The sequence below is a fragment of the Hippocampus guttulatus genome, chromosome 8 (assembly GCF_054856545.1).
Source record: "Hippocampus guttulatus isolate MCC_2025c chromosome 8, RoL_Hgut_1.0, whole genome shotgun sequence".
NCBI lineage: Eukaryota > Metazoa > Chordata > Actinopteri > Syngnathiformes > Syngnathidae > Hippocampus > Hippocampus guttulatus.
Genome location: NC_141268.1, coordinates 10,141,427 through 10,158,845, shown reverse-complemented (window position 1 = coordinate 10,158,845; position 17,419 = coordinate 10,141,427). Strand labels below are relative to the sequence as shown.

The window sequence follows — 17,419 nt, the reverse complement described above, 5'->3', positions numbered from 1 at the left end:
AGTATCAGGAGTCCTACTTAAGATACGGATTTATCTCAACACAAGATTCCACACATCAAGCCCACCCTGCATAATATGCGGCCATGGTGAGTCGTATTTTTCATGCAATTTTTATTTGCGGTGTATCTTATTTTGAAGGCACGTTTTAACATTACCATAGCGACCAGAGAGTGTTGCGGCCGGATCAGACGTTCCTAGTGTCATGATTCATGTTTATGACTGTTACAAAAATACCACAGTTTTCATGCATGTCATATCATATTATTTTGTTGTATACTGTATATCTGGCCTTAAAGGCCGGTCCCTGAAAATATTGTCTGACATCAAACCGGTTGGTGGGGCAAAAAGAGGTTGGGGCGGGGGGGGGGGGTTGACTGACGCTCAGCAAAAACAAAAATAAACACAAAAGGATCTTGGCCCGGGACCAAATGAGACGTGCCCCAGTACCACGCACCGGTGTTTGGGGACCACTGCGGTAGGGCACTCCAAAGGGTCCCCTAGCTGCTGGGTCACTGTATTTCATGGTTTGCTCTGTGTCACAAAATAGTTTTACAGAATTTGGTATGGTTGCATTTTTTTGTGGTACAACAGCAAAACTAAGAAAAGCCCATGCTTTACGCATCAAAAAGGGTAATAAATGGTGCCAAAGAGAATAATTTATCTCTCAGGGTTGGCCCAGAGGAGGTTTTTAATTAATCATGTTTATCTTCCTTCAATCTTTTTTCTGTTGCTTCTGGGAATTCCGTTCCAGTTCAATGATCCTCATGATCTCCAGCGATAGCAGTGAGGTAATAGCGGTGGCGGATGCCAAATGCTATTTTTCAAGTCACTTCTTATCAGTGGTACTTTAAACAAGAATGTGGCAGATTATGATTGGAAGCCATTGCAGCTGACATCGCAGTCGCAGTTACAGAAAATCCATCTTGGAGCTCTTGAATAGCTTGATGGTCACGCATTCATACAACCTGGGCTCATGCCAGAGCACTGCAAAAATGCATTTGTATGCCATTAATTCACTCCAGTGCCATCTGTCAATGTGGTTGACTCTTTTTTTTTTTTTTTTTGCTTTATGACCATCACCACATAGCACTGTTGTTTCCAAATGTTTTCTGAATGTAAAAACTATGAGTTTAAGTCAATTGACTTACCCGCCGCAGGCTGAGTGAAAACATCTTTAGTCACAGTCAAAACATTTTTATTTGGAATTTAATTTTAGTTCGGTTTCTTACAAACATTGCTGGTACAAAACTGTATCCTTAAAACTCCACTGCAGATTCATTGTGTAAGTCTAACATAAGGTAATCAAGTAACTATTCTGATACAATCCAACAGAATGGAAAAAAAACAAAAACAAAAAAACAGAGTGGCTTCATCTCATCCCGGTCCTAGTTTGCACGTACAGTTGTGTTCAGAATAATCGCAGTTAGTTTTAGTGAGTAAAGCTCCTAATCCTTTTTTTAAAAGTTTTTATTTGCATACACCTGAATACAATGGGAACTATTCAAAATTAAATACTGAAAAAAAAATCTAATGTTTTGAAGAAATTGAAGAAAATGGAATATTAGGCAGTCCACAATTCAGCTGCCTATCATAGTTTGGCTTCAGAAACCGCAATATTAATGTCACCCCCGCTAGCTGTCTATTGGATTTTTATCGGGACCAAGCTAGCCACTTCATAGCATACACCTTTTGCTGCATGTTTTGAAAAGATTAAAAAATGAATACTAGGCGATTAAAAACATATTTTATGTATAAACTAAAACCTGCTGAATATTTTGTTTCTCTGTGTATCACTGATCGAATATTTAGTATTTCTGACAGCTGCTTCTCATCTCTGTTGCATTGAAATGAATTGAAGGGAATTCAATCGTGATGTTTCCATAATTGTCTGCATTTGATGCTTTGACCTCAGAAGCAGCATTTGGTTAATTGCCCCATGCTAGTTCTCTATTGGATTCAGCTCTGGAGATGAGGCTGGCTGCTCCGTGGGATTCATTTTTGCACTGTTTGCACTATGGTTGAGAGAGGAAAGTAATTTCATCTGTGCTGTATGTTACACACAGAGCATATTTGACAATAAAGCTTGACTTGACTTGATTTTGTTAGCCTGGAAGCAAGTTTAAAGGTGTTTCCTTTTCGGCAGAATGATGTCCTAGTCAATGCCGAATAGGCCATAAATGGGACCAACATAGTTTCATGATGTTTGTGCCACCATGCTGCATTGTCTTCACACCCCTGGCCAACCTGTCTTTTTTTTCTTGGTTTTTTTTTTGTTTTGTTTTTTGAATGTGCAACATTCCCATTGCATTTGTCCATCCATTTCCTGATCCGTTTATCCTCATAAGGGTCGCGGGGCGCACTGGAGCCTATCCCAGCTGTCTTCGGGCAGCAGGCAGGGGACACCCTGAATTGGTTGCCAGCCAATTGCAGGGCACACAGAGATGAACAACCATCCACGCTCACACTCACACCGAGGGATAATTTAGAGCATTCCATTAACCTGCCATGGATGTTTTTGGAATGTGGGAGGAAACCGGAGTACCCGGAGAAAACCCAGGCACGGGCGGGGAGATAATGCAAACTCCACACAGGAATCTAACCCTGCACCTCTGCACTGTGAGGCTAACCAGTCGACCCCATTGCATTTGTGTGTATGAAAATAAAAACTACTAGAAAGGTGTTGAGTGGGGGGGGGGGGGTTCATACATTTTTAAACACACCAATAGAATTCTGAACCATACATACAGCGAGACCAGCCTCTAGATCACAAATGTCTCCTATGCTCACAAAGAACTGAACATTGAGCTCTTTGTTTTGGGCCTGACGATGTGTCTGTTATTTTACAAGGTGCCAGTACTCAAGAAACACCTCAGCAAGACATTTTGTCCGCCTTCTAGCCGTCCTGCACCGCCTCGCCTCGGCCCTTAATGAGGCGCTTGTGTCCCCTCTTGCCTGCGGGGCCGCGTGGCTTGGCAAAGGCCTGCCTGAGCGCGTGCTGCTTAGGATGAAACTCTTCGTACAGAAACCCTTCCGTCAACACATCTCCATCGTCGATTTCCAACTAGAGAGAGGAAAAAATGTTCATGTATTTGCCACGCTGCATTTTGTGTCGCTTGTTATATGAGTCCGTGAAATCCTCCGCAAAAATACAAAGCATATTATGTTTCTTTGAGCATCAAATTCCTAGAAAAGAATTACACGGCGCACATGACCTCAGTGTCCTCAAAGGACTTTTTTTCCGACAGCTGCTCGATTGAATGTTCTATCCGTGTACAACTCCCTTTCACCTTTTTCGCAACCTGCAGCTGGTAATCTCTCTCCACCTCCTCCAAGAGTCGACTCTTGCAGCTGGAGTAGAGCATTCGCTCCTTGATGCTGCAGCTGTATCCAGGCATGGAGTAGATGAACACTACAAACAGGATGACAGATGTTTAATTGACGCATACGCTCAGACCATTACTTCCCGTACCTACTTTTACCTTTCTGATCGATTTTGAAAATGTGGTTAAGAGGCAAACACAGCTTTATTTTCTGATCTAGAAAGCGCATTTCATACACAAGGCAACTCAATGTGCTTCACATAATTAAAACATTTAAAAGGATTTACAAAGAAAACAGTTAGACTTTTTTTTAAAACGACAGAAATAAAAAGTCGCTTACGACAGTTTGTAAAAGAACAAACTGTGAAAAAAAAGTCTTTTTTTTTTTAAAATGTAGTCAGGACCTAAACCATTCAGCGATTTATAGACCAGAAGCAGAACTTTAAAGTCTACAGCTGACAGGGGAGCCAGTGTAGCGCCTTTAGGACAGGAGAATTATGTTCTGATCTCTTTGTTTTGGCCAGAATCCGAGCTCCAGCTGTTTGATGGCTTTTTTGAGGGAAAGAAGACCATTCAAACAGTCAAGTCTATTGTAGATAAGCTTCTCCTAGTCTACTGGGAGCATGCAACCCTTCAATCTGGAGTCGACGTGCTAACCACTCACCGTGCCGCCCCATGGTAAGGTTATTGAATTTAAAATTGAATTTTCCACATTACCACAGTTGAGTCTCACATTTGCCCTCCTGCGAATTTATGAATTCTTGTGTGGAGTTTCCAAATTCTCCCCTTGCTTCGTTTTTTTTTTTTTTTTTTTTTGTTCCTCGAGGTACTCCGGTTTCATCTCACATTCCAAGAACATGTTGGGGTCATGAAAGACTTGAAATTGTCCATAAGCGCGAATGTGGCTGTGAATACTTGTCTATTTGTGCCCTGTGATTGATTGGTAACCGCTCCAAGTTCTTTTGCTGAGGTTTGCATTTTTATGTGTGTATTTAAAATGGACAGACAATGACACATGATGCCATGATGTGGCTTGATTCATGGACCGAGCTACAGGCGGCTCTTTATTGTATTGTATATTGATTTAGATCTGCTGATTCCGCTTATTTGTGTCCCACAATGAATTCAGAGAAGTCACGAGTGGTTTATTTCTGTCCATTTCATCCATTTTGTACAGCGCTTGTCCTCATGAGGATCATGGCTTAACTGACTTTGGGCTAAAGAAGCAAGGTACACTCCAGACCGGTTGCGGATCAATCACAGGCCACATAGTGGATAGACAAACAACCATTCACATGCACATTTACATCGATAGACAATTTCGACTCTTCGATGCATGCCAGAGCCAAGATTTCAACCCAGATCCAACTACTTGGTCACAGTGCTGTTTCTGGTGATGCAGAAAAATATTTCTCCGAAATCAAATTACTGCAAGTTTGTCTTGTCCATCTGGCCTATTTTCAACAGCTGATCTCGTCTGACATCTACGACTAAATATAGGCCTGTTGTCAGGGTGTGTGGGGGGCGGGGGGTTCAAACGTGGAGACATTCCATAATCAAGCATGAGACTCAATAATGGCGTACCGACGGATTCGAAGGAGTCGCCTTCATGGGAGTGTTTGTAGAGGAAGAAGTGATATCTTGGCGTGTCTTTGGGGACTCTGTAAGGCAAGTCCCGTGTCTCCGTGTGGTGGAAATGAACCAGTTCAATCGTCTCTCGCTCCACATCCAGTCTCTGGGAAAGTGGAGGTGGTCAGTGTTTGATTTATTTTGGTGTTCTAAGTGGTTGTGGTGGGGCGCTGACCAGCTGTATGTAATTGATCTGCTTCTGGGCGAGTTGCTGGAGGGCTCGTCTGGCCGTCTCCTGCAGCGGGAAGGCCAGGCCTTGAAGGGTTTGCTGCTTACTTTCCACGCTGTTCTCCACTGTAACCTGCAGGGGGCAGCAAGCGCACAGCTCATCTTTTAGTCATGGATGAAGAAATACTCTGTGTTTTTTCATCAGGTTACTAAAGAACAGACGTCAAATTCTGTGAGAAAGGCTTCCCTCGATCTCGCCAAGAACATACATCGTCCCTTCCGATCATAATCACCTGTTGGTCTGAAACTGATATCTAACTCAGTGTTTCCCAACCTTTATTGAGCCAAGTCACATATTTTGTACTGTAAAAATTTCATACTAGATCACCAAACCAAAATTGCCGCATAACTCCTGAAATAATGATGATCATGTTTTCATTCACTCACCAACATGTATTATGTATGATATAAATGTCGGCAAAAGTGAAGTGGATGAATTTTTTTGCAATGAGAACACAACAGAGTGGATTTTTGACATCTCACCTCAGTGAGCTTGATCCTCTGCAGCTCCTGCTCCGCTAGTGTGAGCGGTGCAGGGTTGGAGTACGACGACACATGACGCTGGTAGCCCGACAGGCAGACGTCCTCCTGTGGGGAGGGGTGGAAAAAAATACATTAGAGAGTCCCTTTGAAACACACGTTGCTCCTGCCCACTACCAACCAAATGGACTCTGACCTCCAGTGTGCCAAACATCTCATACTTCACATGGCCACCGCCAAACTCCTTCTTGACGGTGGCACGGGTGGCAGCATACAGCATCTTGTCTTTGACCTGCAAACAGCAGAGAAACATAATCCCCCCACCCCCCAAAAAAGAATTTACGATTGAAAAAAGCTCAGCTCGACAAAATAAAATGATGCATGTACAATGAAGTGAAAAAATATTTAACCCCCCGCCCCACTCCTGATTTCAGTTTTCAATGTAAGTTTGAAAGATTGTCTGTCTATGTGCCCTTTGAATAACTGGCAACCAGTCCAGGGTGTGGTCTGCCTTTTGCCCAAAATTGAACGGCTAGGCTCCAACTTCCCGGGACCTTGAGATCCGCATCATAGAAAATGGATGGGGGGGTTATACCTTAGTTGAGAAACTAGGTGGCTATTTGCCTGGAAAAGTCACAAGTGCATAATTATCAAACATTACGACTTTAAAATAGTAGGGTTCTGACGTCAAAATAAGATTACCACTACAAGACTGTTAAATGATCAGTTTAATAACACAGGATTATCATTTTATGATTGGAGAGATTAATTTGATAAGATTACCACTGTAATCTAAATGTAGTTCAGTTAGCCTGACCCGCTTTTATCACAGTAACGAAAATCACCACTTGGCATTGGTCCTGTGAATGAGTGATTTTTACCATTGTTTTGAAGAAGAACAACTGTTGATTTATAAGAAGGAGACTGTGAGTTTTTAGACAACAGAACAATGTCATTTTATCAGTAATTCACACTGGCGGCTACAAAAGAGATCTTTGAATTAATATCGCCAAGAACCATGATAGCTTGTGATGCAAACAGTTAGCTGGTTGTTGTTCTGCTCACACAGATCAGTTGATGGTTTGTCATGTAGCACAGTGGTTACACACACAATCACGGCTGAAGACACTAGCAAGGCAAACAGGTTAATGGAAACACAAAGGAACTCAAATTGCTAGATATCAGATCGTAAGTGACATGCTCTGCGAAAAGGCAAAGCGATTAGTATTTTTGATTAGCTCGTTTCGCTAAGCAGCAGATCAAATGATAGACCCTAACATTTCAACTTTCCGCTGCGCATTACTTTTTGTGGACAAGCCTCATAAATTCTGACTGCTCCTGTCAATGTGTTTATCAGGAAAGGATGAAGGTGATGTCTGTAACATACGGAAGACTCATCAGGTGACCAGGATAAGAAGAGCCACTCAAAGCCCAGTGCATTGTGGGAGTCCAGGCGGTAGAGCACATAGCAGGGCTCCTGCCGGTCCAGCAGAGGTAAAAGGAAATGGTCGTAATCCCGGTCCCAGCTCTGCTCTGGTTCCCTGTAGGCCCCAAGCACCAGCTGTTCTGAAAGTCACACCAGGCGGACATTACATTCCTTACCTTGCATTACAACACACGTTCACAGGATGATGTAATGTTTAGTTTCTTTTAGCAACCTTTTATCTATCTATCTAGCTAGCTATTGCCGAGCCAGCAAATTGAGATAATGTTGCTTTGTTTTTAGTGCAGCATATCTGCCATGTCAAATCAATATCTGCTTGATAGCTTATTGAGCTAATGTCGCTTTGCCTTTTAGCGTAGCACATCGGCCATTTTCTAGCCATCAGTCAATCTCCTAGATAGCAATGTGAGCTGATGTCGCTTTGCTCTTTCGAGAAACATATCAACCATTTTCTCGACATCAACCTACTTGCTGGATAGTTATGCTGGGTATATGCTATTTTTGTTCGTTTGTTTTTTTCTTTCGTGGAACGTGGTGGCCATTTTCTCTCAACCATAGTATTTGTTAGCCAGCAATTTCAGCTGATGTCACGATAGGCTGGGATTGTCTGTCTCTCGCTACCTGTCTGTCTGTCCATGAGCTGTCCATCCATCTCTAGTCCCTCCATCCCAGTCGTCTCTCCTTCATGTCTGTCAGTCAGTCTGTCTGTCTGTCCCAATATACTTGCTTGTGTCCATCCATCTCCATCTGTCTATTATCTGTCTGTCAGTGCTGTCCATATGTGTATTCACCTGTCTGTTTGTCCCTGCCAGTCTTACCCTGTCTGTCTGTCTGTCTAATCAACCAAGCTAATGCTGCTAAGTGCTTTGCTTTCTAACATGGCATTTCAGACATTTTCTGTCTAAAAACTGATCTGCTCAATAGCTAATCATTAATCAAGCTAATGTAATTTTTAGTGTAGCATGTTGGTGATTTTCTATTCATCAGGCCATCGTGCAGCTAGCTAATGAAGCTAAATTCATGTCCTTGCAGGATACTGCTTGGCTTTGCTGACTAGTCTCCTGCAAACTGTTTCTATTCTGAGGGGTAACAAATTCCTGTTCTGCATATTTTCCACCAACTATCCTTCTTTAACCATGCCTTTGTTATGTGAGTACAGCACTTCTCTTGAATGACCACCACATTAGGAACAACAGTGAATGAGATCCAGTACAAAATATTGACTTTATAAAGATAGTTATGCTTAATTTTGGCAGTGAAAATTGTCTGTTAGTGTGTTCCTAGTTCTTATTCACAGGACAGGATATAAAACGCTTCCTTAACTCTTCCTCGGAACTTTTTGCAATCAGGTTACTATCTTGCGATGTGTTAACATTTCAACTCCAAACACGCGAGGATTTGATTAATTCTCCATTTAAATAAAACCTTACTACGTAACATGATGTAAAATCCCTACTAATCTGCCTCAGCACTTTTTGCACTCACAATGCTATCTTGGGGTGTGTTGGCATACCATATGTTAGACTTTCATACCCAACTACAGAACAAGATTTTAGGATTTATATTACCGGTATTTATTTATATCAGGATCATAAGAATCATGGTTTAGCTGGGCCATAGGTGATCCTATCCTTGCCTCTGATTGCACAAGGGTCAATAATCAGTCAGTGATGAAAAGTAGTCAAAGCAATATGTGCCACCGGGCAGAAACTGGTTCACGTGACCCAGTCAAAAAAGAGGTGAAGCGCAGGAGTGATGTCACAGATGGTAAAAAGGGTCCATACAAAAAAACAAGAGTCACGAGTGGTGTGACACAAGAGTCAGCTGCACACACCACATGAGTCATGAACATACCTAGGTTTTCTAGGTATGTTCATGTGGCCTCACTCAACCTTTTCCCACTTAACACTTGAGCAGCTGCCTCCAAATCTTTTTTTCCCCTTCCTTTCCTTCCTGCCTCCAAATCGTGTTATGTTTGTGGGGTTTTTTTCCCTTAGAAGTGTCGGATCAGATCATCATCGTCTTTTCATGTTTTTTTCGCTGAAAACCAACCCGTTTTGAAATGATTAACAAGATGATTGTAACACCTTTGTACTCAAAGCACCATGAGAATAATGCTTTAGTTTATTCCATGTATTCCTTTATTTTGCTATTATATGCATATTATCTGAATCATCCGTAGTTGACTGGCAACAAGAGATGTTTTAAATATCATTGAAAAACATAAAAATGTTTAACTTTTGGCTTAGTCCCTTCAAGTCAGGGGTTGCCACATGGTCCATCCATTTTTCTAATCCGCTTTATCCTCTCAAGGGTCACGGGCATGCTGGAGCCTATCCCAGCTGTCTCCGGCAAGTAGGTGTCCTATTATCGGTAGATGGGTAAACCCAACTTTGTGTCAAATGGTCAAAAGTGTGTCGGGGGCTGATTGATGTAACTGGATATTTAGAGACTTTTGGACGTTGTATTCCTGACCCCTAAAATTCATGCAAAAATTGCCGATTGAAAAACTTCCAAGGCAGCACAATGACAACAATATAGAACCAATCACAAAGAGATGCAAAGCCAGTGAAACAACTAACACAGAATTTTATCATCTCAGTGGCGTGTTGTTAGGGTCACTCACCGTCTTGTATGCGCACCTTAATGAGGCGCACCGCTCCTCCTCTCGCCTGAACCAGAAACTCCCTCAGCTCTGGCGTCACCACAAGGGCGAGAAACATGGCGGCTCAAGCAGCAGCAAGAAAGTAGCAGGGTCGTCCTCCTGGCAGGCCCCACGAAACTGTCAGTTTGAGTCACGAGAAAGCAAAAAAAAAAACCCCAGCCTAAAAAACAAACCAATCCTAAGTCTGCGATTTACTGTTTTAAGTTGAAAATGTCGAAATACAGTTGTGTGGAGCTGTCAGGGGCATCAGAGACCTTATGGGTGTGCGAGATAGAACATCGCTCAAGCAACTGGGACAGTATCGTGTGCACACAGATAGGGAACATGATCACCCACCCTGACTACCAAATTTAGCTCCCACTGATGGTCCAGTCTTGGTGCTGACCTGTGAAAAAAACATGCACCCAACACCACAATTGAAGGGGCAGGTGACGTACATATGCAGTCACAACCCTGTTTAGACATGTTTTTCCATTAGAAATATTGTGTACACACGTGCACGCACAGAGAGATAGATACCAAAAAACTGATTCAGGAAACAAATTTGAAGCTTCATTTTCCCATCACTACCCATGGGTGCAGGCCAAGCCACCTTGTCGCCCTGCCTTCTGGCTCCAAACGGGGGCCCTGGTGAACTGTGTCCTGACAAGGGAAAATGTTTCCCAAGTATTGGAATCATCAAAGGGGTCTTTTGAGTCATGCTTTTTCTGGTCCCTCACCTAGAACCTTTTTGCCATTGGTGACCACAGACAAATCAATTCCAAGGATCAGTGGGACAAATAAACCTTAGCTCAATGATAAGGCGATGGCTTAGCGAGGGTTTTTTCTTTTGAAGTCATCCAAAATTCCAGATGGAAATAAATTGGGGGAGAATGTTGAAGAGCCATTACAAGTCATGTGTCAGCAACAATAGTCTGCTTGTGTCAATCTTTGGTTCCTTTATTGTCTGCCGACATGAAATTCATTAGAATTGGTGATCTGCAGGATAATCACGAGCAAGCTTTTTGAAACAAAAAACTGACTGAGAAAGGCATTCATCAGCATTGTCAAGCTTTAGACTAATTGTCATAGTGATGTATAACTACCGGTGGCTGACTGGTTAGCACATCCGCCTCACAGTGCCACGGTCTGGGGTTCCATTCCGGACTTGGGCTTTCCTGTGTGGAGTTTGCATGTTCTCCCCGTGCCTGTGTGGGTTTTTTTTCCGGGTACTCCGGTTTCCTTCCACATTCCAAAAACATGCATGGTAGGTTATATTGGCACTCGAAATGTTGTGTGAGTGTGAGCACAAATGGTTGTTCGTCTCTGTGTGCCCTGCAATTGGCGGGCAACCGGTTCAGGGTGTCCCCCGCCTACTGCCCAAAGACGACTGGGATAGGCTTCATCACCCCCTACGAAACTTGTGAGGATGAAGCGGATCGGAAATCGAATGTCATGGATGTATGTGTGGACATTTGTTTGGCATCATTGATACTTGTTTTACGTAATATAAAAACTTTGGAATTATGGTGAAACAGAAAAGGACACATGATATTGTTTGTTAAATATCATAATTGCTTCACTCATTTTTAACTTAGTCACATATCAATTGAAAGGTATTGCTAAACATTTGGGTTTTTCTTAATGTGTAGATTATCAGTCATCCAGGTCATTCTCAAAGATTGAATCAAGGCAAATTGACTATTCTTGTTAAATGTTTTGTTGTTAGTTAGTTTCAGCACAAGCAATTAAAAATGACTTCCATGATTCTGCAAATATTTAATTGCGTTACACGATGATTTGAATTGAAACAAGAGGTACAATACCATATTTGGAAATTGTTGAACCCTCCGGCGATCTCTTAAAGAGTTCCACTTATAGGCATGTTTGACTGTATAAATTGGACTTTTCATTTATGAAGCCTAAAGCAATTGAGGTGAGACTATAAATTCTTAACATCCATTTTAACAAAACCACATTCAAGTATTAATCAAAACTGTTGGAGAATATTTTAAAAATGTGGACAAACACTCAAACGTTTCCATGGAAAATTTAATATAAAATAAAAATATATACATATATATAAAAAATGGACACAATGTATTACCACACGACATATTTACAATTGGCTCACAGAAGATGACATGCCGCCCCCTGCTGGCGCCATTTCGCACTTCAGTCATCTATGGTGGGAAGCCAGAACGCCTGAAAAGACAATCGGATATAATTTAAAGCCACTTGTGTGCATTTGTATTTTACGAGCATTTAAAAAGTGTCGTCTGATATGCCCTAAAACTGAATGTCATGCAAATGTCCCTTTGCCTCCAGTCTGCCGGGAACAAATAAACCAGTGTTGCTTCTACATTCCACGAAGCGCACGGGCGTGAGCATGTGATGGTGCAGCATTTGCTCACCATGTTAGAGCAGGCACTGGCGAATGTCATGAATTTGGGGTTGAACTGGAGGCACGTGATGGGCCCTGTGTGCTTGCCGTCCAGCACGGCCACCTTCATGCCGCTCTCGGCGTTCCACACGTGAATCTTGCCGTCTTCGGATCCTGCGACACAAACAATTGTAAATTTGAGCCCAGCCGGAAACGAAATGTGAACTCAATCAACAATTGGCTCATCTGCAATGATGAGTAGGCAAATCATGAATGACTGGTTTGCCAACTGCCAAATAGACTCGAGAGAAGAACAAGTAAGGCCAATACTTTAGGTACGGTTATGCTTTGAGCTTGCATTTGCGGGGTGATGTGGGGACTACGTGTTATGACTGTGTGTCTTTTTCCCCAGTTCAAAGCTGTTGAGTGCAATTTGTCTCGAGAAAAAGCACATTTAAAAAACTTTAACATGAATGTTTTTGAGTATAGGCGCTGGAACAGATTAACAAAATGTCCATCTTGTTTCACAAGGCACCACTATCGTTTGAAAATGTCAATCGGATGCAGATTTCCTTTTAAATAAAACCAAATTTTTCATTGAGTGTTTTTTAATGGAGTAAAATTTACTTACAGGCTTTGTCCTTTTTAATGAACGGTTTCACGTGTGTTCCAACTTTCAAATTTACAAAGAAATTAAAACCTAAAACCTTTCAATAAATGTTCTCTACAGGATTTTATACAATACATCCTGATTTCTATAGCGCTTTCACAACAGCAAGCAGCAGCTGTGACAGAGCGCTTAACAGTTAACATAAAGTAAAATAATAAACACAACGCATAACATAAAACACGGACAGTCGTGTAGTCCTAACCACTTTTCCCCTCATACGCTTTGTTGTTTAAAGCAGTTTTGAGATGAAAGAGGAGAGATTCAAAGTGTCCTTTCACCAGTGGATCAGAGACGTCATGCTCAAAATGTGCTCACGTTGACTACAAGCCAAGTTTCAAAGTCAACAAGAAGCTGTAGCATCCATTGACGAAAAAAAGAGATTGGTTCACTTCTCCCGTGCATTTAAAACACTAATATTTTTTTGAATGTTTTACAATAAATTCAAACATTACCATACATTATATTTACTGGGTTTTAATCTTTTTTTTTTTTTTTAAATAAATTGTTTAAATATGTTTGTAGGATTTCTGCGTGAGGGGTTACGCAGACTGTAACTTACCGATGACGACAAACTGAGAGTCGGGTGTGAATGAGGCCTCCAGTGTGACACCTTTATTGTTGTTGTATCCCTGCAAACACAGAAACACAACACTTGGTAGCGCCAATCGCTCTGCTCCGTTTCATCTTCACTGACTCAAAACTACATTTTACAATTTGAATTAAGAAATTACACGAGTGAAACACACTTCAGTTGTACTTTTCTATTTTTGTAATGTAAGTGACACGGGACTTTTTTGTCACTCCCCGATTCTGGTTAAGTGCGTGTGTGCTGGCCCTTTAATGAGTGACAGAGCAGAAGCACCAGGTATGAACCAGGGTAAAAATGTGTCAAATATTCTGACTAGGTTTTGATTTAGGGCAGAAACAAGTCCTTGAGTTATTCAGGTGCCACAGTTCAACAAAATCCATGAGATAATCTTTCTGCTTCGAGGACCCGTTTTTTTTTATCTATACTCACGCACACACACAGGTCTATCTCTACTCGAAACCCCATTTTAAAATCATAACGTCTTTAAATCCTACTTTGAAACCTTCCTCCTTGGCGTCAAACCCTATATTGCACAGGTGTCAAACTCAAGGCCCAGGGGCCAAATCTGGCCTGCCATATTATTTTAGGCGGCTCGCAAAAGCAAATTTTGTGAATTGACTTCATGTTTCTTGCTAAAACAACAACATTGCAAATTCACTTTTAAAAATCTTGGGATATTATTCACCAGTTTTGTTGTAACATCCTTCATTTTATTTGTTACATGTCATAATGGCCTTCCGAAGGAAACCACAACTATGATGGATCCACGAAAAAAAGGAGTTTGACACCCCTGCTATCTTGTAATCGTCACTTTTGCTTTTCGCGTCTATAATGTCTGAGCTCATCTTTGAAGCTTTTATTGAGACTGATAGACTGAAATTGGTTTGAGGAATGGTGCAATGTTGGAGGAGGACATTAAATTACCCACTTTTAGTCGACCCTGGACCTATCAAAAACATTTTGGTTAACATAGAAACACTCAGTATGTTACAGTTTCACTGTAAAGTAGAAACAATACTGAACAAATTGAATTTGTTCCATCGATAGCTCTCTGACAGCTTATTTTCACGAAGTGCTCGTTCTATTAACTTTTGCGCTGACAACGCGAATGGCCGTGTGCGTCTCACCCCGAAGGAATGCAGCACGGCCCCTTTAAACGCGTCTAGGATGCGGAGGGCACCGCCGTTGGTGGAGAGGAGGATGAGTTTGCCGTCGTTGCTGAACTTGAGTCCAGTCCACTCGCATGTCCTGTCGTACTGCAGCTTGAAGGTCGCGAAGGGACCCTGCAGACCGATGAGAAGGATGAATGTGAACCTGCTCAACGTCACTGTACGTTGCATAGTCGTGCGCTCACCTTGTCAAATGACCGCAGATCGTAAAGCTTGACCATTTCTGAATTGATGCCCGCAGCAAAAATGAGACCCTCCGGATCAAACGAGCACACCGGCTTCCCCTGGAGGTGCATGAGACCCTGTGCGTGGACGACACGGTACTTTAAAGGGGACAGAGGACAGAAAACTGACTTTCTCAAAGGTTGTATACCAATACAGTGGTGCCTTGAGATACCAGTTTCATTCATTCTGTGACCACACTCTTAACTTAAGACATCTTTCCCCACTGAATTTAATGGAAATGCCAATAACCCTTTCGTCCAAAATTGTGTTTTGTGTATTCATATAAGGACATGTATTATTCCACTATAGTAGTCTACTGTATAAAAACCTTGGACCAGGGTGAATTTAAGCAGTGTGCAGGAGCACGATGAGCTGAATACTGCGCTCCCATCCATGTCTGTCATTGTGCTTTCGTGCACTGATGGATAGGTGAGGCCAAACTCAATTCAAAATCAAGTCAGCGAATTATGTATTGTACGCCATTAATCGTCCTACGGTAAACTGTGATAATAGATATTCATTGTACTCCTGGGTTACCTGGCAGTTAGGTGAGCGTAGATCCCACAGTCTAATGGTTTTATCCAGAGATCCAGAAATGAAGGTGTCATCCACAGGAGACATGGAGAGGGAGGTCACTCTGAACACAACAGTCAATTGAATGAAATCAATGTGGCCCAACTGGGGGGAGGGGGTAAATAAGACAAGACTAGAAGAACTCACCTTTTACTGTGCCCAGGGAAATAGCGGATGTATTTATTGTCGTGAAGGGACAAGTATCTGATCGTATCTTTGGAGAGGACAAAATTTAAAAACATTGGTGAGAGTGGTCATCATACGTTGTATGTGACATATTTAATTAACAAAATCAGGCCCGCTCAGTGGAGATGAGTGTGCTCGGATATGGGCAAGGCAGTCATTTGTACAGTTAGCTCCAGTGTGGGGAACAATCATAGACCCAAAAACTGTACAAACAACTACCTCAGGCCAGAGCGAGCAGTCATGCGGCGAGCATCCTGGAGACACATACAAACACATGTGCGCACACACTCTAGCCGAACATTAACTTCAATCGCTGCACTTATTCCTCGTATTATGTGGGGAAACTAAAATCGGTAGAGTTGCTCTCAGTTGAAATTGTTGGCCAATTAGAGACTTATCAAACCACACACAAATGACCAGTCGAGGCAAACTGAAACAGACTGCTATTCCCTTTAAATTGCCTTCATGGTTGCTATTTTCATAAATGAATTAATAAATGGAGACAGATGTTCATCTAAAACAACAGTAACAATTCATCATACACACATTGTAAATACAAAATAACAGTATAAAAATATGCATAATATATCTATTTTCAGTGGATGGAAGGACCCATTATTTAATTTATTGGAAAGGTGGCTGCCATTTAAGAGGACATACCATATTTTCACCATTTGGATGTCAGGTGATAGTAACGCTTTAAGAAAGTGAAACAAAAAAATTATAGTTCCCACATTTGACTTCCAATAATAATAATTTTAAAAAACCAACTTGCATCAACATACCATCAATTTTGTTGGAACTGTAGACCACTGTGTTGGCTGCATGTGTGTATCTAATCAAATCCACTCCATACTTCTTACTGTAGAGAGTCCTCTTGGGTCTGGTAACAAATTTTAGAGAGAAAACGATGAGTTGAACATTGTCCAGTCATCCATCTTCTGTTCAACTTACGTTGTTTACAACAGTTGACTTAAGAGAAGCTGGATATTGAACTGGATGCAATTTATAGATCACATTAAAACCAACCACGGTTGCATACAAAGTGATGTATATGAAATAAAAATCAGACAAATGAAGATAGACATTATACACTGATCGCCAGCCACATGCAGGGCCCATGTCGACAAACAAGCATTTCCGGATTCAAACACATAACCTCAGAATTGCAAGGCAGAAGTGCTACCCACTTCTCAGCGTGCTGCAAGGGTAACATGATAACTGCGTTTATTGATCAAATGTTTCCATACAATTGCTTTTTTCGTTAAACTTTCCTAAACCAGCAAGTGGCCCTTCACACAATTATCACAGGCCGTGGCTGCTAACTAGCGTTAGCATGTCAGCTAACAAAACAGCTAGAAAGCGTGTATTTGTTGGGAGTTGGAAGACGACTCCGTCTGACTTACTTCCCTTCTTGGCAGTCGTACAATACAAGCGAATCATCGTCACTGCTGGATATGATCGACTCTCCGTTGGAGCTGAAGTCGAAGCAGTTGATCTTGTCCGTGTTCTCCCGGAAAACCTTCGCCACTCTGAAGCTCCGCAGCACATTGTCCGTCAGCTTCATGGCGGCCTTGCACTCTCCTCTGTCTTGTGTGTCCCGTGGGCGCTTCCACGAGCCTCTTTGCACACCTTCAAACTTCTTAATACACCTAACCTCTAAAATATACTAAGAGACCCGTAACGGCGGTAATCGTCGTTTTCGATCAAAATTAAGGAACGATATTATTTCTTTCGGAACAACCATTACTTGCTGCAACGCCCGCGTAATGTCGGTGTCGCGCATGCGCGGCTGGCCCGACGGACAGCCGGAAACCACGTGTGTTGGGTATATCGCGAGATTGACATACTTGGACCCCCTGGAGTATTTTCCTATACG

At 42.0% G+C, this 17,419-nt stretch overlaps 2 protein-coding genes across 2 annotated transcripts; both read right to left on the bottom strand.

The window, feature by feature from the left end:
* Positions 1–2,703: 2,703 nt before the first annotated feature.
* On the bottom strand, positions 2,704–9,994 carry twf2 (twinfilin actin binding protein 2). The gene is made up of 8 exons (XM_086117775.1): positions 9,728–9,994; positions 7,045–7,223; positions 5,854–5,949; positions 5,661–5,765; positions 5,125–5,250; positions 4,905–5,055; positions 3,288–3,409; positions 2,704–3,061 (listed from the first exon to the last, which is right to left on the bottom strand). Exons 1-8 carry the CDS (start codon positions 9,822–9,824, stop codon positions 2,894–2,896), a joined length of 1,044 nt encoding a protein of 347 aa, XP_085973901.1. The 5' UTR covers positions 9,825–9,994; the 3' UTR covers positions 2,704–2,893.
* Positions 9,995–11,779: 1,785 nt separating this feature from the next.
* On the bottom strand, positions 11,780–17,336 carry wdr82 (WD repeat domain 82). The gene is made up of 9 exons (XM_086117776.1): positions 16,947–17,336; positions 16,326–16,423; positions 15,502–15,568; positions 15,319–15,418; positions 14,742–14,858; positions 14,515–14,670; positions 13,358–13,427; positions 12,160–12,302; positions 11,780–11,950 (listed from the first exon to the last, which is right to left on the bottom strand). The coding sequence occupies exons 1-9, from the start codon at positions 17,105–17,107 to the stop codon at positions 11,921–11,923; spliced, it is 942 nt and encodes a 313-aa protein (XP_085973902.1). The 5' UTR covers positions 17,108–17,336; the 3' UTR covers positions 11,780–11,920.
* Positions 17,337–17,419: the final 83 nt, after the last annotated feature.